Below are 21,663 nucleotides of genomic sequence, written 5' to 3'. Positions count from 1 at the left end.
ATTATATTATTTAATATTTTTATTGAAAACTGCATATACGTTAACAGACCACATGCCTGGCATACTTGTTTTATTTTAGTCTTGTGTATGTATGACTCAAACTAGGTGAACTAACAGCCATCTAGGGGTTCAGCTCGGGTTGGGTTGAGGCCCGAACCCGAGGAACCATTTACTCAACCTGAACCCGACTCGGCCAGTGTTCGACCCGACCCAACCCGACTGTTTAAGCTTAGTAAAATAAATGATTAAAATGGGTCGGGGTCCAAGCCCTCAACCCGAACCCGACTTGAACTCAACCCGAGTTGGGAAATCTCAACCCGAACCCTACTCGAACTCAACCCAACCTGACCTAACTTTTTTTCGGGTTGAACCCGACCCGAGTTGCACCCCTACATCCATTGCCTAACTAGATATACCAATAGGGGCTATTTGGATACATGCATTTTATAATCTAAGACCGTAAAATCCATGTTTTAGTAGGGGTTCAACTCGAGTCGGATTGAGGCCAACCCGAACCCAACCCGAGGAACCACTTACTCGCCCCGACTCGAATTCCAATCTGATGAGGTTCAACCCGACCCAACCCGTGGAACTCCTTTTTCCAACCCGAGTTCCAACTTCCAACCCAACCCAACCTTGAGTTTTTAAGTTTACTAAAAGCTTAAAAGAAATTATTAAAAAAAATGTTGGGTTTCACTTGGCTAGGGTTGTCCAAGCCCTCAATATGAACCTAACTCGAACTCAACCCGGGTTAGGAAAACCTAACTCGAACCTGAACCCGAACCCAAACCCAAACCCGACCCGAATGGTGCCCAACGACTAGGCTTTTTTCGGGTTGAACCCGACCTGAGTTGCACCTCTAGGTCTTAGCTTAACAAATTCAAGCTTTAGCTTGTAAAATCCAAGATTTTTTTTTAAAAAAAAAATTCATGTATCCAAAGGGCCCTATAGTGTTGCACAAATCTCCCCGGACAGGCGGACACAAAGAAACGAAGTAATAGTAACGGAGATTTGGTTGGAGGTAAATACTTTCTAGAGTAGTACTGTAGTAGTGCAAGCAGTCAACAGGAGGAGACAAGCCTCATAGTTAAGAATCGTGGTAAGTAGTGTTTGGTTGTCCCATATGCCTTTACCAATATAGAGAGAAGATAGAGAAAAATCATCAATCTCAAGAAAATCCCAAACAAAAGCTACTATTCCATCAGTTTTTGCTTGGATTTTGTTGGGAGTTTGCCTACATCCTGGCACTCTCCGGGGTTTTCATTTAATGGCAACCAAATGGGCGATTTTGATAGCATGTCACCCAAAACCCAAGTAAAACCCCAAAGAAATCTCACTTTTGTGCAACCAAACAGACACAATCCAAATACTAGGATGTAAGAAAAGCATCAACTTTATGACCGTTAGTAAGCTCTCAGCCTCTCAGACATCACATGGCCGTCTATTATATACAGGCAAAGCCCCTCGATTGACAGTGGCCCTGTACGTTTCTTCCTGTCCCCACCTTCTCTCTCACATTGGTCTGGGGCCCAGGAATAGACCTATAATCAAAGATTCAAACCCCCTGGAAAAATGTAACCCTTCACCACTTTTTTAATCTATTTTTTAATTCCATACTCAAAACACAGAGACCCCTTTTCTACTTTTTTTTTCTTCTTTTCTCTGCATTTTCAAGAAAAGAAAAGAAAACCCACTTGCTTGTATATTATACTTATTGCATTTGCTTATCTACCTCTTGTTTTAGACCTTAAACCCATCAAAATCTGTTCCTCATCTTGTTAATTACTGGGTTTTTTTTTTCTCTCTTTTTGATTGGTTTCAAATGAGAACCTTTGTTAGGTTTTCTTTCCTTTTTCATATGGGTAGATTCTTCACTTCCTTTTCTCTTGCTGAAAATTGTGAAAATTCCTGAATTAAACTCTTGTGTGTGTGTGTGTGTGTGTGTGTTTTTTTTTTTTTTTTTATATTATTATTTATGTTTATTTATTTATTCTGTTGTTGTTAGAACTTAGAAATGCCAGTATTTAGATTTGGTCGCCAAGCAAAACGCCCATATGGGTTCTGTTCAAAGGTGACTGTGGCTGTTTTTCTGGGTCTGTGTTTTATTGTAATTTGGTCAATGTTTTCATCTCCTTCTTCTTCATTATCCTCTCAGAGGGATAGTTTTAGTGACATTTCAGTAGTACCCATTTCTGTTGAAAAGAAGGGTCAAGATTCTGTGGTTAATCTAAAGAACACGGCGAATAGGAATAATGTAACTAGAGATGAGAAGAAGAAGGATGGAGGTAAAGAGATTAGTGATGGAGAGTCACCAAAGAAGAAAGATGGGGATGAGATTGTGTCTTTTAAAGACAAAAATGATGCAAAGACGGATGATAAAAAAGAGGGGAATAAGGTTGTTCTAGATGGCGAAGATAAGCCAGATGGATTAGGAGTCAATGAGGATGAGATTGAAAAAGAGGGAGAAGAGGATGATTTGGATAAAGGAGTTGAAGAAGAGATGGAAGGAGATAGAAATTCAGATGATTCAGTGGAACGCGAATCTGTAGATGAGAATGGGAACTTGAAAGGAAGAGAAAATAAGAAGAAAAGTTTAGGGCCGTTATTCGATTCGAGAACTCATTATACATGGAAGGTGTGTAGTGTAAGAAGCAGGTACAATTATATTCCTTGTATTGACATTGAAGGTGCGACTGGGAAGCAGCAAAGTTATCGGCATCGGGAGAGGAGTTGCCCTAGAACGCCTCCGATATGCCTAGTTTCTCTTCCTGAGGGGTACCGGTCTCCTGTACGTTGGCCTGAGAGCAAATTGAAGGTAGTATGGACATTAGGAATGAGTGTTATTATTTAAATTATCAGGAATAAGAATTTCTTGTTGGGTTTAGTAAGCTTTTGCTATTCTGTAGGTATTGTATAAGAATGTGGCTCATCCAAAGCTTGCGGCATTAATCAAAACACAGAGTTGGTTGAGTCTATCTGGAGAATATCTTACTTTTCCTCAAAATCATACCAAGTTCAAGGATGGGGCTCTTCACTACATTGACTCCATTGAAGAGGTGAGAGTGTGGGACATCCTTTCTCCTGTTTAAATTTTGAAATTTTCATCATATTCTGCCTTTTAGTTTGTATTCCATTTTACTTTCCTCGCCTTTTTTTAGATCGATGCTATATGCTTTCAATTTAGGGCAGAATGTCACACGTCACATCTTTCGCGTTCTAAGAATGATATCTTGATCTTCAAAACAAATACTTGAGCACATAAAGGTGGACCATTAGTGTAGGAACAATTAGAACTGAGCAATTGGATTCAAACATGCCATGGAATTATAGTATTTAAAGGTGAAACATAAGTTCTAAACGATGCTAAAAAATGCAAACACAAACTAACTAAAACAATGTGTCCTTTAGTTCTGAGATTAACTCACTCGAGTCAATGAGAAGTAGCTAATTTTATAAAATCAGCGTTGTGAGCCAGCTTTGTATGAAGTCAGAATTCAGACTCAGTTCTTATAATTGCTGCTTATATGCAACATGCTGTATAATTTCTTAGGAAAACACTTCTAAAACGGGATCCCATTTAGAAAATAAAGACAATATTGAAAATGACCGTTGATACTTGATATGGTCATTTTCACGTGATTTCTTTTCATTTCGTGGAGATGCGAGCTCACTTGCTTGTCTTATTACCTGTGTTGCATGGATTCTTTGCCCCCCTATGCTGAATCCGTGTCGACACGTCTCCACACGTGAATTGGACATGGATCCACGTGGGACACACCCGGATTCTTGGCGTAGCTGTGTCCCTCACGAAGCCTGTTTTTTTTTTTTGGCGAATCCAATTCATCATTGTCTCTTTTAAAATGCGAATCATGTATAGTTTCCCTTTAAACGTGTTTCCTTCTTAACCTTTTTTTATATGAAAGCACAACCCGTATTCTTTTAATAAAAACCCTAGTGCCTCGACCCTCGAAAATCGACTCCCCTTCCTTCTTGTTTGACTCTCTTAATAAAAATTCAAAGGCCTCAACCCTTCATCCTCAAATTTTTCATATATATATATATATGAGGAAATGGTTTGTGTGCTGCTTATCTGTGCATGGCTGCACAAACCATGGTGGGGGTCACATTTTTTGGGGGATCCAAAGCATTCATTTGGAAGGCACTTCCATGGATAGGGTGTGTACAAAAAATCAGCCCTATAGGATCATCCTAACCCAATCAAAGTTGGAGGGGAAAATGGACAGACAATGTTTCTGCCCATTTTTTCCCTCCACAAATGGCAGGGTTAGCATGATCCTAAAGGGCTGATTTTTGGTACACACCCTATCCATGGAAAGGCCTTCCAAATGAATGCTTTGGATCCCCCAAAAAATGTGCCCCCCCCCCCCCCATGGTTTGTGCAGCCATGCACATATATGCTATCTGTGAAGCTGCACACAAACCATTTCCTATATATATATATATATATATATATATATATATATATATATATAATTTTAATTTTAATTTTTAAAATTTTCTTTTATTTAAAAATTACCGAATCCTCCTTTTTGGGGTTTGCCGAATCCGACACCTTGAATCCGTGTCGGATTCCGACACGCGAATCCGAATCCATGCAACATAGCTTATTACGCATGTTTAACTTCAAAGGACTTCATCTGTTTTTTTCCCCAAATGGGATCCCGTTTTGGTAGCAGCCCTCAATTGCTTATATAGCTTACCTGTAAGTACAGTAGTAATGTTTCCTTGCTTTTGTAGATGGCACCGGATATAGAGTGGGGGAAGAATATTCGTCTGGTACTGGATATTGGATGCACAGATTCAAGCTTTGTGTCTGCTCTCCTCAACAAGGAGGTATTGACACTGTCCTTCGGATTGAAGGACGATCTAGCAGACCAAGCCCAGGTTGTTCTTGAACGTGGTTTTCCTGCATTGATTGGCACTATTGCTACAAGAAGGCTTCCTTTCCCTGGTGGTGTTTTTGATGCTATTCATTGTGGTGAATGCAGGATACATTGGCATTCTGATGGTTTGTACTCTCTTATGTTTATTTTACAGACTCTGAGACTGCAACAAACTATGAGAACCATGGTAGATTCTCATGGGTTTCATGCATTTCAGCATGAACTTTGTTTGTTTTGTAGGCGGGAAGCTTCTTTTAGAGATTAATAGGATTTTGCGACCTGGAGGATACTTTATTTTGTCAACTGAACAGGCAAATAATGAAGTTGAAGAAGGTGTGGTCTCTACCCAATTCTATTTTTTATTGGTTGTTGCATGGAAAATTTTCATTTCGAAGAACTAAGAATGTAATATGTGGTATAAACTTGTTTAACAATCCTAATATTTATATTTCTTTTTTTTTGAATGGTAATATGATAATATGATATATTAAAGAAGACTGAGGGAGTCCCCCTTACAGAACTAGAAGAGAAATAAAAACAACAAAAACTAGGAGATGAAATTAAGGAGGGAGAAAATCATAAAGAGTGAGAACTTGATTTGACACTCCATCTCTTGCTAACTTGTCAGCCACCTCATTAGCCGATCTTCTCACCTGCTGAAAGGTTACCGACATTTCTTTGATGAGGTCCTTAATCTCATCAAAATACTGAAGAAAACGCCACGAGGGTTCCCGAGAGCCCCTGAGCCATCTTATAACATTCAACGAGTCCCCCTCCACCACACATCTAACTGAGCGCCTCCTTAACAAACTTAAAAAGCCTTGATGCACTGCCCTGACCTCTGCCTCATTCGAATCAGCCCTACCGATGGGCCCCGAAAAAGCCTGGAGGACCGCACCGTTACTATCTCTTAAAACACCCCCAATCCCAGCTGGTCCAGGGTTCCCCATACTGGAGCCATCGAAGTTGAATTTGACGATTCCGGCAGAAGGGGGGCTCCATTTGGGGGTTAAAACAGGCCTGATTTGCTGACTCTCACAGACCAATCTCCACCCTTCCCACAGGTCGAAAGCCGACACAAATCTGAATAACGGGAGTGCCCTTGCCCAACATATAATCAGAGTAATGACCTGAATAAATAGTAAATGAGGAGGTTTAGCTTTCCCTACAAAAACTCGGGAGTTCCTTTCTTTCCAGATGACCCATAAGAATGCCATGAGTGTCAGCCACCACAAACTCTTGCCTTTTCTGCCCCATGGTATACATTTCCATCCGTCAATCAAGTCTTGCAAGCAGGAGGGGAACACCCAATTGATGCCGAATCTTACTAGAATCCTCCCCCAGACCTCCCTAGCTACTCGACAATGAATGAAAAGATGATCCACCGTCTCCCCAGATTCAAGGCACATAGAACAGTGATCTATAATCAGCATATGCCTCTTTCGCAAGAAATCCACTGTTTGGATCCTATTTCTTATGGCGGACCATCCGAAGAAGCAAACTCGAGGGGGTGCCGCAGATTTCCACACCTTTGCTGCCAAAGCACTGCCCTCAACAGACACCATACTGTTGTAAAATGACTTTACCGAGAATCTGCCTGAAGAAGAGTTTACCCACAACCTTCTGTCATCCCCCGAGCCACTGACATAAGTCTCAGCAAGAAGCTGTAATAAGTTGTTCACCGATGGCAGCTCGCGGTCAAAAAAGTTCCGACGAAAAAGAGGCAGCCATATGACTTTACCCTCATAGCACTCGAAACAGTCTTGGACAGAAACAAACTTATCTGCTGCTACTAAAAACAGATCCGGGAAAAGAATTTGAAGCGGAGCAGACGAACACCACCACATTGACCAAAAAGAAATCCGTGCACCGGAGTACACCCGAATAATATTTATATTTCTTGTTCTAGCCTGAAACTATATTTGGAATATGATATTGTACAAAATTGCAAAAAAGGACATGACAATCTTCCTATTCTACCTAATAAACTGTGATAATTGAAAATGATCAGACATTTGCTCAAGTTATCTTCAAATTATGTATATAATTGTGTCATTATTTTAATTGATGCATGGTGCTAAAGATTTCACAAAGAAATAATTGGAACAATAAAATAAAACATACTTAAACAGAAAAGTTTTAGGATTTTTATATCAGTGGCTGAGTGCATGATATATATGTGTTGTGTTTATAAGCACATGCATGTAGTGTTTAAAAACGCAGATGCAGCGCGGAACGCGGCCGAAGAAAATCCTAGTCGACTTGGCATGACGCGGTCGAGTACTCGGTTGACGCAGCTGAGTACCCGGTTGACGCGGTCATAATTCAAGAGAGTCAAAGGAGTTTTTATAGACTTTGTAGGGAAAAATGCGCCAGCCAAGGTAAAAGGGAGTCGCTTTGGGGAGTCCACAATGACGCGGGGGAGTTTTAAAACTATGCATGCACGCACACATATAGGTATATTGTGCACCTTATGTTTGGAGTATTGCATCAATTAGAGCCCGCTACCTAGATGCACACTTCTACCCAAGAAACGGTTCCACTCCCTATCTCCATTACACGCTAGGAAGTTGGGATACTAACAGGCTTGCGACCTTTTCCATGATAAACTCATGTCTCATGAGTTAATCCATAGATTGTGAATCCCATCTCAGCATTTTAAAATGCTGTAAAGGAGCTTGTATTAAAGATTTCTTCAACCTCCGAATCCTACTTCATTTGGGGCTTGCCTATGTTGCCCAATTTGGGGTTCAATGAATTTTCTCCTCTTTTTTTAAATTTTCTTGTCTCTTATTTGTCTTCTTTTTCAACCCTTAAAATTCATAATGCATCTTGAGGAGACTGACAATGAAGGGGATATCTACATCCTCGAGGAAAAAATATTGGAATTGGATGATGATGACAACATCATCAGAAATTGGGACTTGATTCTAATTGGCTCTGCCCCCAAAGCAAAAATGGTAATAAGGTGGAAACCTCACCTCCTCCAAGGAACGTCATCAAACTCAATGTTGATGGCTGCTCCCATGGCAACCCAAGCATGGCAGGTATTGGAGGCAATTTTAGGAACTCTTTGGGTGACACCATCTATTCCTTTGCCGGCCCAGTTGGTTACACTGATTCCTCATAAGCCGAGGTCCACACTCTTTATCAGGGTTTTAGCATCTTCCAATCAGATGGAAGGTAGATTAGAAGTGGAAAATAATCCTTCTAACATGATGCTGTGGGCTAAAGGGATCAGCAATAGCCCGTGGAGACTAACCAAATTTATTGAGAAATCAGAGATCTATGTTTGTATAGGACTATCTCTTTTGTTAGAAGTGCCAATGAGGAGACTAACCAAATTAATCGATGAAATCAGAGATCTATGTTTGTATAGGACTATGCTGGACAATCTTTGCCACCCCCCTTCCCGCTCGTGCACACACACCGTGAGCACTAGTAATCCTTCTCTTTATTGCTAAATGTTACTTTCATCTAAAAACGCATCTACAAATTAATTTTTTTTATTAGTACCCATATTCAATAATAGTTGAGTAACTGAGTCAGTTGGACTAGTGTAGGCTATTTTATCCTGATTCACTCTATACTTATTCTCTAGGAGCATAGTCACAAATATCTCTGAATTTTCCAAAATATCATGACTTTCCAAAATATTTTGATAAAACAAAATAATGAATATTATCATGAGAATATAAAAAATATTGCAAAATTTTCATATTTTATTTTTATTGTGGAAATATTGCAAAAAATTCTTGATTTTTTTTCTAATGTTCTTAAATTTTTTATTTTTAAATATTTTATGTTTTTCATTTTCACGATATATATCCAAAAATAACAAAAAAAAAAAAAAAATCCCCAGATATACCCTTTCCAAGAAATTCTGGAGACAAATATGTGATGAATGACTAAGCCTTTGAGGTCTTGTCACTTAACGGAACTCTGAAAGGAATCTACGGCTGTTTGAACTCTGAACTTATTTGTTCTTGCTGTTTTAGGCTTGCTTTCGCATTTTTGGCATACACACCATCTATGTTATGTGCCTGCATCTACTAATTTACATCACATTATCTTATAGTAATAGTCTTTCACTATTACAAGAAGTACACATAGATTTTACATATTTAGCATTCATTGACAGTATGTTTTGCGTGGAAGATATTTTATGTTTATCCTTTATAATGGGATGAATACGATGATATTTGTTAACTTACCAACTTCTCCAAAAGCTTAAGCTGTCGGGGAAAGGCGTTATTTATCTTTTATACTTTAACACTCCCCCGCACGTGTGGCCCACTTGGCAAACACGTGGCACTAGGGGTGGACATGGTTCGGTTCGGTTCGGTTTTGGGCTAAACCCAGAACCGAACCATATATAATCGGTTCCCTGAAATTGGAACAAGAACCGAACCATATATGTATGGAGCCGAACCGAACCGAACCAGAACCATATATAATCGGTTCGGTTCTGGGTTTACCCAACCTTCACCAATGGCCCTGTAACCCCGGTTTAGTGTTTATATATGAATAATGAATTACGCTTGGTTGCTATTTCAAAAAGAAAGAAATAATTACACTTGGTTATTCTGTTCAACATGGGACCGAACCCAACACTTGGTTATTCTGTTCAACATGAATTACACTCGGTTTGGTTCCAATTACACTTGGTAATTGGAAGATCCTAACTGTCAATCAATGGAATCTCACTTGAAGATGATTTCCGGGGCACAACCAATTTATGTTGTGTCCCAACAAATGAACGGTTTGGATATTCCTATGAAGTGGGCCGTACATTACTTTTTTGAAAATACTAGATTTTAGGGCCACACCCCACACCCTATAAAATCTCGTGGAAATGATATTTCCATCCCCTGCATGAATTAAAACTTATAAGGGGGTGAATTAAAATGGGCGTGGGGTGATTTTATCAAATGAGGAGGTATGGAACTTAAGGACTTAAGGTGAGGGTCGGTTCTCGGTTCGGTTTTCTGTTCTGGAATCCCAAACCCAGAACCGAACCGAATTTGCACCGGTTCCCGGATTTCAGAACCGGAACCGAACCATATAGAAATGGAACCGAACCGAACCGAACCATATGTGCCGGTTCGGTTCGGTTCCTTGGTTCGAACCGGAACCATGTCCACCCCCACGTGGCACATGTGGTCCCATTTTGGGCTGACCATCACATGTGGATTTTTGCTATCCGGGAGGTTTGAACTCGAGACCTTTGGCTCTGATACCATGTTAACTTACCAACTTCTCCAAAAGCTTAAGCTGTTGGAGAAAGGCGTTATTTATCTTTTATAGTTTAACAATATCTATGCAAACAAGCAAGCTAGATCATGTCCTTTGATGTTCATTTTTGTTCTATTGTTATTTTTCGTTTTTTAGAGCCATGTTATGAAGCTTACATATGATATGCTCATGCCTGATGTCTTTCAGCTTTGTCTTTTCTGAACACTCTCCCATCTCGAGAGTTCTATGTAATGATTGATCATTGAACTGTGATTCTTGGTTTCTTGGTGAGGACATGTTATGTTTAATGTGGTTTATTAATATAATTATATGTTATATTTTTGTTTATATAATGCATAGGTCATTATATAGAACATGACCTTGGATAGGATAGAATGAAAGAAAATGATCCACGTAGAAGAACCCAACTAGAACCAGGATTAGCGCCGGGTAGATTCCTTTTACCTTCTTCATGAATTTTTTCTAAAGGATTCATTTAGCCGACCCCAACTAATTTGGGACAAAGGCTTTGTTGAGTTGAGTTGAGTTGAGAATGCATAGGTCATTATTTAGACCTATCAGTCAATATCTTAGTGATAAGAAAATTTCAATTCATATCACATGCCATCTTAATGATGGGCAAGTTACGAAGCCTTTATATTAGGAAAACAAAGAAGTGGATTGCCACATCCAATAGGCTGAAGAGATAAGTAAAGATAATGTGATTAAAACTGTCATTAAACATCTGACATATATTTTAGAGCTAAGGAATATGGAAGATTTGATTTTCTAGTTGGCGAGCTGTGGTTGTTGCAAGCATTAAAAATGATAAAGTGCAGTCCCATATTTATTTATTTATTTGTTTTGATCCACAACAATTATTTATAGATCCAAAGAGAAATATACAACATAAGCATAGTGTAGAAACATATATTAAGAAATTTACAAGAGGGAAACAATGTACCCCAACTATCAAATCTTGTCTTGTCTTCATCCATGGCCAATGAATCTACAAGCACATTGGCCTCCTGATGACTTGGTCGCTAGAAATCACATGAATTGGTTAACCTCCAAAGGATCAATCCCTCACAATTTATATCTCTAGTGGAATTTAGGGGGTCACCTTCCACAACAAGAGGATTGGTGAAGAAATTTGCAAAGATTCCAAGATCTTGTGATAGAGCACACATGGAGGTCTCATTTGAGTTTTTTGGTTGTGAAATGCAATTCTACATAAACCCCATTGCCTGTGATTAATCCTTACTTTTTGACAGACTCGGATTGCCTTGCAAACTGCAATTAAGGACCCAACAGTCATTTCCCATTTTGCTGTGTTCTTTAGTGTTCCAGCATATCTAGTTGAGATTATTAGTTGATTCCTCATTCATTGATGTCGTGGATCTCCTTTTGTCGACCCCAGGAATTCCCATCACTATTTTTTTAGGGAAATGATTTCAACACAAACATTTTTGATACAAGACGCTCATGTTTTTTGTCTTTTAGTATTTAAAGAGCTGTAAAAGGGTTTCCCGGTTCCCAAAAAACATACATGACAAGTAAATACTAAAAGACAAGAAACATGAGCGTCTTGTATCAAAACATAGTTGTGCTGAAATCATTTCCCTTTTTTTAATGGAAAAGAAAAAGATTGAGATGTTTCGCTACAGACCAAACAAAAGAAGACAACAAAATTACAAGGGAAAAGTGTCCAAGAGCTTTAGCCCATACTATCCACTCCTAGGCAGGCCAACTTATCTTTCACGGTTTGCTGTTCCCTCAACATGTCGGAACTTGACGAGGTGGCCTTTTGCCAAGTCCAAAACTTCCTCTATAGCTTTGCCTTTTCCCCTCTAATAAACTATTTTAACATGCAAAAAATCCATTCCTCTATAGTGTTGTCAAACCTCCAAGGGTACCTAGTCATCGGGGTCCACGATGAGTCGATCTAAATCTCTGTTCTCAACTACGAGAATCCCAATCAAAAGCACCTGCATCTCCAAATCTGTTGCATTAGTTACACCTAATGGCCCGTAAAAAGCATTCTTTGTGATGTCGTCCGAAGTACGGAAAAGTCCTCCCAATCATGTTGGTCTTGGGTTACCAAAGCTGGATCCTTCAAGTTAAGCTTAATTAGGCATGTGGGAGGGGGGATTCCATTTGGGTGTGGTCTTACTCTTGTGAAAAAAGCTCTTTCTAATTTTTGTCCGAGATCTTCGCATAATTGATTAGTAGACCACTCCAAATTCAGGGAGGATCCCGGCCCACTGAACAATTCGAGAAAGATTTGATGCTGGAGGCCTTCAAAGATGCAATTGTTCCTCTCTTTCCATAGCACCCAAATCACTGCCAAGAGGGACGAGGACCAAATTGTGTGACCCTCTTGGTCCACGACCCAAAGGACCACTCCTCGAAAAGATTGGCGATATGTTTTGGGAAGACCCGGTACACCTCAAGTAGCGCTAGAAGAATGGACCAAATCTCTCTGGCCACTATACCACCCTGAATGAATAAGTGGTTAACTGAGTCACCAGCCTCAAGACACAGGGTACAGTGGTCAATGATTATTCTCCTCAGATTGTGTAAGTGGTCTACACTCAGGATTTTGTTGAGGCAAGTCGTCCAGACAAATGCGCAGACTCTTGGAGGGGCCAGAATCTCCCAGATTCTTCAATCCAGGGAAGGTTATGAATGTGGCATGTGGCGGTGATAGAAGGAATGAACATAATACTCCCTATTATGGTTTCAAATCTTGACTCTCTTATGTTTCCAGTCTTCCTGATATAGTTTAATTCCAAAACTTCTAGAAGTTGAGCCACTGTCTCTCGAAGATGGTTGTTTCTCTCTCCAATCCTGTTCTACCTCTCTCAGAGTTATCTCTCCCTGCAACCTTGCGTAAGGGCCCACCATTAGGATTTTGTTGAGGCAAGTCGTCCGGATGAAGGAGCAAACTCTTGGAGGGATCAAATCTCCCAGACTAGCCGGGAAAGGTCTGATAGCAGCATGAGACGGTGATAGAAAGAATGAATAGAAAGCTCCCCATAATGGTTCCAAATCCGAACTCTCCTATCTTCTCCAATCTTCCTGATATAATTCAACTCCAAAACTATTAGAAATTGAGCAACTCTCTTGAGTTCTCTGCCAAAGAAGATGGTTGTTTCTCTCTCCAACCTTGTTCTACGGTTCTGCCTCTCTCTGAGAAGATGATTGTCTCTCACTCCAACTCTGCAACCTAGGAATAGATTGAACTCTCTGAAAGGAGTATAGCTTGTCTCTGAGTATTCCATAGACATTTACAAAATATGCCAGTGGTCTTAGTGTGCTATAATTTTCCAGTTATAGAACTCCCATAACTCCTAATCCGTTCATTAACACTTGTTATAGTCAAAATTTACCTTGAGAAATTCTTTGTTCTTTTGGCTTGCCGGCAGATCCTCCAAAGAATTTAACCTATTAGGAGAAGCGCCAAAAGCCTGAACAGGATCTTAAACTAGAAGGAAACCAAACTCCTTTAGTGATTACTGATAATGAAAAGAAGATATCTTAAGTTCCATGGCATTATCATGTTTTAAGAAAGTGGAAGCCATAGTGCAGGTTATTAATCATAGCCTTAGTAATCTATTCCGCCGTTAATTTTCCTTTTGATCTCACACATTTTTCTTTTTTGCTTGGCTTTGTACTTGACCACCTCGGTCACATTTTGCTTAATAATTTCATTAACTTTAAAAATGTCTAATCCGTTGTCATGGTTCGGTAGAAAGCCAACGCGGTAGTACCAGAAAATTGAGTTGGCTTTGTACTTGACCAGCTCGGTCGCATTTTGCTTAATAAATTCCATGCCATTTGAAAAATCTAATCCATCGTCATGGTTTGGTACCAAGTGAATGCCCAGAAAATTGAGAGTGGAATCTGCTTACACTTACATTTTTATTCATGGACATCTTACTTAATGACATGAAGAAAACACTCTTGTGTAAACTTCATAAATAATTGACAAATAATCAAATAAAACTACCAAACAAATGGCTCATTCTAACTTCTACTCAAGATGACTGTTGTTTTTGTAGCATTTAAAGCTTTTCTTGGAGGATAAAATTTCTCCTCCAACTTTGCTTTAGTTAATATATTTGCGATTTATCTTTTCAAGTATGGACACATTCAAAATTTATCTTTATGATCAACCTAAATGTGTTCCATTCTAGTATAATAGACTAGTTTTGATATTGGAAACTCCTATTATTAAAATAAAAAGTACTTCTCCATCTGAGCTTGTTCACTCTGTTGACTAAGGTCCTGCACCTGTTTCTTCGTTATCTGGTTCTCGTTTTTATGTCATCATTGTGGGTATTTTTTGCATTATACATGGATTTACTTATTAAAACATAAGCCATATGTTCTTTGTCTTTTCTCTCTTCCATACTACGATTACGAATTACTATAACACAAGAATTAAACATCTCATAAGCTATGGAGGTGGTGAAAATACATCCATTGCCTTTTGTGATTATTGACATTCAAGGACATTGTATTACAGTTTTATTGTGCTTACAATCCATCTCAAAATGTAGTAGTTTAGAGGAAACATAAGCATGTTATTGAGGTTGGTCTGTGCATGCTCTTTCACTCAAGAATCCTGCAGCACCTTTGGACTGAAGTCTTTCGACATACATCATCTGGTGTGGCAATTGCCTTAATTTTTGTTGATGAAATAATTGTCACTGGATGTGATAATAGAGAAATTCAAAGACTGAAGGATGGTCTAATAGAAAGCTTCGATACGAGGGACCTAGGAGAATTACACTATTTCCTAGGGCTCCGTTCAGTTACGTTACTTTAGTGGGAAAGGAAAAGGAAATTGCGTGGCAAATGGAAAGGAAAACCTATGACATGGGCATTTAGTTGTCTGGAAACTGTGAAGAAAATAAACAGAAAATGACTTGTACAGTGTGCAGTATCAATGACTTGTACAGAACCCTAAAAAGTATGAACATAAATATCATACATGTAAAAAAGGTAAAAAAGCATCAACTCCATGTTTGAAATATCATATAATGCAAGTAACAACTAACTGACCAATTCGGTTTCAGAAAGCATCAACTCAATTAGAGAGCAGTAATTCCCAAACATATACGGAACAAATTGTTACAATTCAAAAAAAGATCAATCACTTTTCTTATAGCATAAACTGAGTTAATTCAAAGTTTCAGAGGTGGAAAGCTCTCATGCTACCCACCAGAGCATTCCTCAAAAATTGAGGGATCGACAGAACATACCTCAGAAATATAGGGTTTCAAATAGTTTCGACAATTTTGGAACTATTCGGATGACTAAAAGGAAGCAATCAAGCTATGGCATCAACAAAAACCTTCCTTCTCAACAGATACAAGTTTTTACCAGCTGCAAAATAAAAAACACTCAGAGAGGGATTCGAAGTTTTACCTAGTGGCCCCTCCTTAACAAAAGCCTTCTCAATAAGACAGACCAAATAAGAAAAAAACGGATCAAATATAACTGCAAAACAAAAAATAAAAAAAATGAAAAAACGCCGAGGAGATTGAAATTATTTGGCATCCCTTCCTTCTCAACAAAAACCTTCTTAGTAGGTCCCTTCTCAATAGAGCTGCTGTCCCCTTCAATGTATTTGTAAAACAGATCAAAAGGAAAAAAATAATCAAATAAAACTGCAAAAAAGATCTAATAAGAGAAAAAGGAAAGCCTACTGTGGAAAATGGTGGTTTGAGAGAGAGAGAGAGAGAGAGAGAGAGAGAGAGAGAGAGAGAGAGAGAGAGAGAGAGAGAGAGAACCAAGTGGTTCATTGGTAAGAGGGTTTGAGAGAGAGAGAGACTGTCGTGATTTTTGAGGCCTGATAAAGGAGGATTCATTCGCAATTTTGGTCTTTTTTGTAGCTGGAAGATGGAAAGTCAGCATTGGAAAAGGTAGTGACACGCATGCTTCAGTGGAATCCATGTAGTATGTTTTCATTTCCGAAGTTGTTTAACAAAACGACCAGATTTCGTCCAAATCGTGGAAAATGGGCTATCCCCCCCCCCCCCCCCCCCCCCCCCCCCCCCCCCCCCCCCGGCGAAGAAGTGCAACTGAACGGAGCCTAGGTGTAGAGTTAAAAATAACCTAGGAAGGGATAGTTCTGGTGCAACTGAAGTATGCCACTGATCTCCTCAACATCTCGATGATGAACTGTAAAAAAATTAGTACACCTACAATTTACAACAAGAATGAAGTGGAAAAGAAGGGAGGAAAGGAAAAGATCCTCTTACCTATTGGAACATGGTTGGGGCCCTGCAACATCTTACCCTCATTAGATCTTATATTAAGTATCCCGTAAATCAGGTATTCAGCTTTTACATGATCCTAGAGAACTCAAAAGCTGCAAAGAGAATCATGAGGCATGTCAGGTGTACTCTACATCATCGACTGTTCTATGGAGCCAATGGAAACACAAGGGTAAAGGTGGAAGGATATTTAGATGCTGGAAGGATATTTAGATGCTGACTGGGCTGGTGACCCTAATACGAGGAGATCAGTCAGTGGATTATGTCTTATTGATAAATAGTCATACTCTTAATACATTACTTTCTCCACAGTTTGTGTTCTGTTCCTCTCATCGCTCTTATTCTTCTATTCAACATGTAGAGCACCATAAGATCAAACCAGTTTTCCCATCATAAAACAGGCAAATTTCTCAATCACTTCCTTTGTTGGCATTATATCACTTAGATCAAACCAGTTTTCAGATAATAAGAAAGGCAGATTTCTCAATCGCTTCTTTTGTTGGGCATTATATCACTTAGCACATCTCTGTCGCTATCATTTTATGAACATGATAATCGGTAGTTCTTTCTTGTATTTCCTAACTTCTAATCAGACAGTTTGATGGTCTTCTATCCTTGTGTCATGCTAACAAAGGGCTATGCTATTCTCTCATATTCTGATGCTTTTTTTTTTTTTGAATAATTCTCATATTCTGATGCTATTTTTCAGCTATGTCAAAGTTGACAGCATCTGTCTGTTGGAATATCCTTGCTGATAGAACTGATGAAACGAATGAAGTGGGTGTTAAGATCTATCAGAAGCCGGCATCAAATGATATATATGAGTTGAGAAGGAAAAAAAATCCTCCTATGTGCAAGGAAGACGAAAACCCTGACGCAGCTTGGTAAGCTCTGTTGAAATTTCTTTTCTGTAGTGTACCTTTCTGCCTCTACATGAATGCAGTCAATTTAATTTGGATGTCATGGTTCATGATTCGGTCATTGAGATTAGGTCTGTTGTTTCCATATTTCAGTTTGGTACCTACTGTACATGCGGGAGGTGTATGATGATCAACTATGTCACAACTATCTTTCTCGGGAATTTCTCGGCAAGGGAAAATCTCAGGATATATTATTTTTTTATTTTTTTTGGGTTTATATCGGGAAAATGATAAAAAAAATTATTTAAAAAATATATAAATTTAAGAAAATATATAAAATAAAAATATCGTAAAAATTTGGGATAATATCGTGATATTATCACAATATTTTATGATAAAAACGAAAATATCGCTATATTTTTAAAATGTTGGGATTATTTTAGGATTTTGTTGTTTTGTCAAAATGTCGCGATAAAAACTTGATACTTCGAAAATATCGGAGATATTTGTGACATAGGTGATCAAGGCTGCCTCGGGATTTTGTCGTTTTGTCAAAATGTCGCGATAAAAACTCGATATTTTGAAAATATCGGAGATATTTGTGACATAGGTGATCAAGGCTGCCGTATGAGGGCTGCTAGACTGTATGAGATTTCCCAGGTCCAAGGCAAATATATATGATCATGATCCCTTTTATCATGGTGTACGAATTACAGTGGTTAAGTCTTCTTAGGAAAATCTAGAAAGCCCTATTTCAGTTTAGGGATTACAACCATCTGTTCAACAAGGAAGAGTCCCCTAAGGTCTGATGGTGGACCACCAGATCAATGGTCCCTTTCAATAATAGTGAAACCCACGTGTACAGTTGTAAGAGAGTGACCAAAAAGCATGATGGAAAGAGTAACACTAGGAAATGCCTTTTAGCTCTTGTTACGTTTTCTCATTGATTGCAACTTTCCTATAGGTATGCTCCAATGGGAACTTGCTTACATAAAGTTCCTGCTGCCATTGAAGAACGTGGAACGGAATGGCCTGAGGAATGGCCCCAGAGGCTGGAAAGTTTTCCTGATTGGTTGAGCAATCGGGAAAATTTGGTTCAAGACACGGAGCAGTGGAAGGCTATTGTTAACAAGTCCTATCTCAGTGGATTGGGCGTTGATTGGTCAAGCGTCCGGAATATAATGGATATGAAAGCCATCTATGGAGGGTATGTGAGAATATTGGAGCAATTCCCGATCTTTAAAGCATTTTAGCTTTCTGGTCTTTGTCAAAGTTGCTTTTATCAGATATCTTGATGTATTGTATCTTAACTTTAGCCTCTTCAAGTTAATCAGTTTGGTCGCATAAGATTGGCTGTAAACATTAACACTGACAGTTTTTATGGGTCAAATAATGTTTGTTTTGTCGATATTTTTTTTCTATAACTTGGCTTACTTTATGGGATTTAGAAACTGAAATTTTAAATGTTCCACTCATTGTTTTCTTTTGAAATTCTCTTCTAGTGTGAGATTGTTTAGTAATTTTAAATCCCTCTTTTTTCCAAAACCTAAAAGAATGCCGCCACCCCCCTCTATTCGTTCCAAAAATAAAATTTCATCCCCACAGTTTCAATCATCCTCTATCTTCTATTTGATTCTCTCTTAACACAAACTTACTGACCGACCTTCAGGAATCTTGTTTCTCAAACCTTCTTTCGTACTTTTCCCTTACCCGTCATCTCAACGTTTTTTTTTTACTTCTTTTTCTCCCATATTTTTCTGCAGCAATTTTTATGAGCCAGCTGAGTTTTCATGCCCTTGGCCAATCAAACTCAGAAAGTTGCGGACTGACTCTAAGCTGATTTTAATTTTCCAATGTCAACGTATCATTTTTATGACTCTAGGAATGCTAAATACATATAAATTTTGGAAAATGTTGTCATGCACAAATTTAACGTGCCATTGATACGGCCACACAGATTTGCAGCAGCTCTAGCGCAACAAAAGGTTTGGGTGATGAATGTTGTCCCGGTCCATGCTCCAAACACACTTCCTATCATTTACGAGCGTGGGCTTCTTGGCGTCTACCATGATTGGTGTGAGTCTTTCAGTACTTACCCGAGATCTTATGACCTTCTGCATGCTGATCATTTGTTCTCACGGCTTAAGAACAGGTTTGAACTTCTAGTCTGGATTTAGCTATATGATCCATCTCTGTCTATTGTTGCATTGATTAATTTGTCAGCGAGGAACAGAGTTTGATTGTGCCTCTGAGTATTAGCCAAAGTCAGGGAGTCTACCTCTTCAAAGATTGTATTTTTCACCCTTTGTCACAATTCCCATAACAAATCATTTGATGGAATTTCCAAATATATGTTGCCATTCACATTTTACTCCTGTCGTGAATCCTAAAGATAAGTGATTTAGTTAGGATTAGGAGTAGTTCATTGGTGGACAATATTTGTTTTTACATTTTATTAATGCTTTTTAGTTTCATTTTATAGCCCTAGATGTGGGGGGTGTCCACATCAATCTATAGCTCCCTACCCATTCCCATGGCCCATTTCCCATAGCCCACTACCCAAGTCCAAGCCTACTTGAAGATCCTTAAATTAGTCCTCACCATGGCCCATCACTTAAACCCTCTAACCCCTTCTCTTATATCCTATTGGCTATGCCAATGACCCACCACTTAAACCCCTTATCCTACCCTCTCTCTTATATCCTATTAACTATCGCCATGGCCTACCACTTAAAGACCCAAGCCTCCCACCTATATAAACTCCTAAAACCCCATCTAACCCAAACTTTGGAGATTGAAGAATACCCCTCCCCCCCCCCTTTTATGTATTGTTTATGCTGATTTGGGAATGCATGTTGTTGTTTTTATTGAATTAGAACCCTTATTATGCTCCTAAATTCCCAAAAGTCAGCAGGCGAATCCTAGGTTCACACCAAGATGGCTGCACTTTGGCATGGGCATATGTGCCACTGCCAAACTTGTTAGCTCGGTAAACACAACATGCCAACTTATCAAATTCTCTTTTTCGAAGGGATGAGATGGCAGGGTTGTGGATTTCATAAATGGCAGACAACAGGGTCGGGTTTTGTTAATCAGATGATACTTGCTACACCTCTTGTATGTTGGATGAAGAAAACACGTTACCATTGCTTTACTGCTATCACTTGCAAGAAAGAAAAAGAAAAGTCAATGTCCTCCATACGTGTATGTTTTCCAATTCTCCTCCATAAAGCACACAATGTTACAGCTCATGAAACCACCATTTGCATATAACATCTTGTAGTTTTCTTTATGTTTTCAAGTGGATGATATTGACTAGGTTTTGTTTTTCCATTGAATTGTGTTAGCTACGAAAATGCGTGTTAAGTCATTGATGATGACACCCAGCACTGCGTAATATCTTCCTTTGCAGGTGTAAGCAGCCACTGGGAATCATAGTCGAGATGGATCGAATACTACGGCCTGGAGGTTGGGTAGTTATCCGAGATAAGGTGGAGATACTAGATCCATTGGAGGTAATCTTGCGAACGCTCCATTGGGAGATTCAAATGACATACAACAAAGATAAAGAAGGTATTATCTGTGCCAAAAGAACTGCTTGGCGGCCGTGAAATCACTTGAACTTACATGGGTAGATATTGTTTCATCATCAAGTTGTACAATCCTTTTCAAGAGATGAGAGTAATATCTTTTGTGCTGTTATAATTTTTCACCATGAACCCAAGGTAAGCTTTCAGCTTCCTTATCATTAGCAGAAAACCAATTTGGTTTTATTTTTCGTTCTTCAGGAAATATAAATGATGATTGAGTTCCTATTGTGCACCCTCTTCACTTCTTTAATTTGTTTCCTTTTTCTACTTTCCTTCGAACAGATGGGTTAGATAGATAGAGACCAACTGCATTTCAGCTCTTTGGCTCCAAACCTTTCCAACTGTCGGATTTTGTTACAAAGGCCCTGATTGGATTGCAGGAAAAACATTTCCCATGGAAATAATTTTCCTATTATTATTATTACTATTATTTTTCCTGCTTCACGGCCATTAAAGATGTAGCTAGGGGTGGCAACGGGGCGGGTCGGGGCCGGATGTTGGGGTCCCCTTCCCCTTCCCCTCTGCGGGGAATTTTCCCCCTCCCCTTCCCCTTCCCCTCTGCGGGGATGGTGGGGAATCCCCCTCCCCTCCCCGCGGGGAATATCTAATCCCCTTCCCCTTCCCCTTCCCCTCCCCGCATCCTTCGGGGACAAAATCCCTGCCCCGCCCCCTCTTTGGAACCTAATCAAACCAGCAAACAGAGCTTCTTTTTTCTACGTCCATTACAGACAATATTGTGATGAATGCTATGATTCTATTCATGTGATCAACAAACAGATGGACAAAA

General features: G+C 39.2%; 1 protein-coding gene across 1 annotated transcript; it reads left to right on the top strand.

Annotated features, from left to right (window-relative positions):
• Window positions 1–1,594: 1,594 nt before the first annotated feature.
• LOC143857304 (S-adenosyl-L-methionine-dependent methyltransferases superfamily protein) lies at window positions 1,595–21,099 on the top strand. The gene is made up of 8 exons (XM_077367727.1): window positions 1,595–2,815; window positions 2,907–3,056; window positions 4,759–5,029; window positions 5,145–5,237; window positions 17,136–17,310; window positions 18,251–18,493; window positions 19,244–19,438; window positions 20,699–21,099. The coding sequence occupies exons 1-8, from the start codon at window positions 2,015–2,017 to the stop codon at window positions 20,895–20,897; spliced, it is 2,127 nt and encodes a 708-aa protein (XP_077223842.1). The 5' UTR covers window positions 1,595–2,014; the 3' UTR covers window positions 20,898–21,099.
• Window positions 21,100–21,663: the final 564 nt, after the last annotated feature.

The sequence above is a fragment of the Tasmannia lanceolata genome, unplaced genomic scaffold, assembly GCF_043159265.1.
Source record: "Tasmannia lanceolata isolate RefF3 unplaced genomic scaffold, GAP_Taslan_0.1 ptg000024l, whole genome shotgun sequence".
Taxonomy (NCBI): domain Eukaryota; kingdom Viridiplantae; phylum Streptophyta; class Magnoliopsida; order Canellales; family Winteraceae; genus Tasmannia; species Tasmannia lanceolata.
Note: the sequence above shows the minus strand (reverse complement) of the source record. Positions and strands in the feature narration are given on the sequence as shown.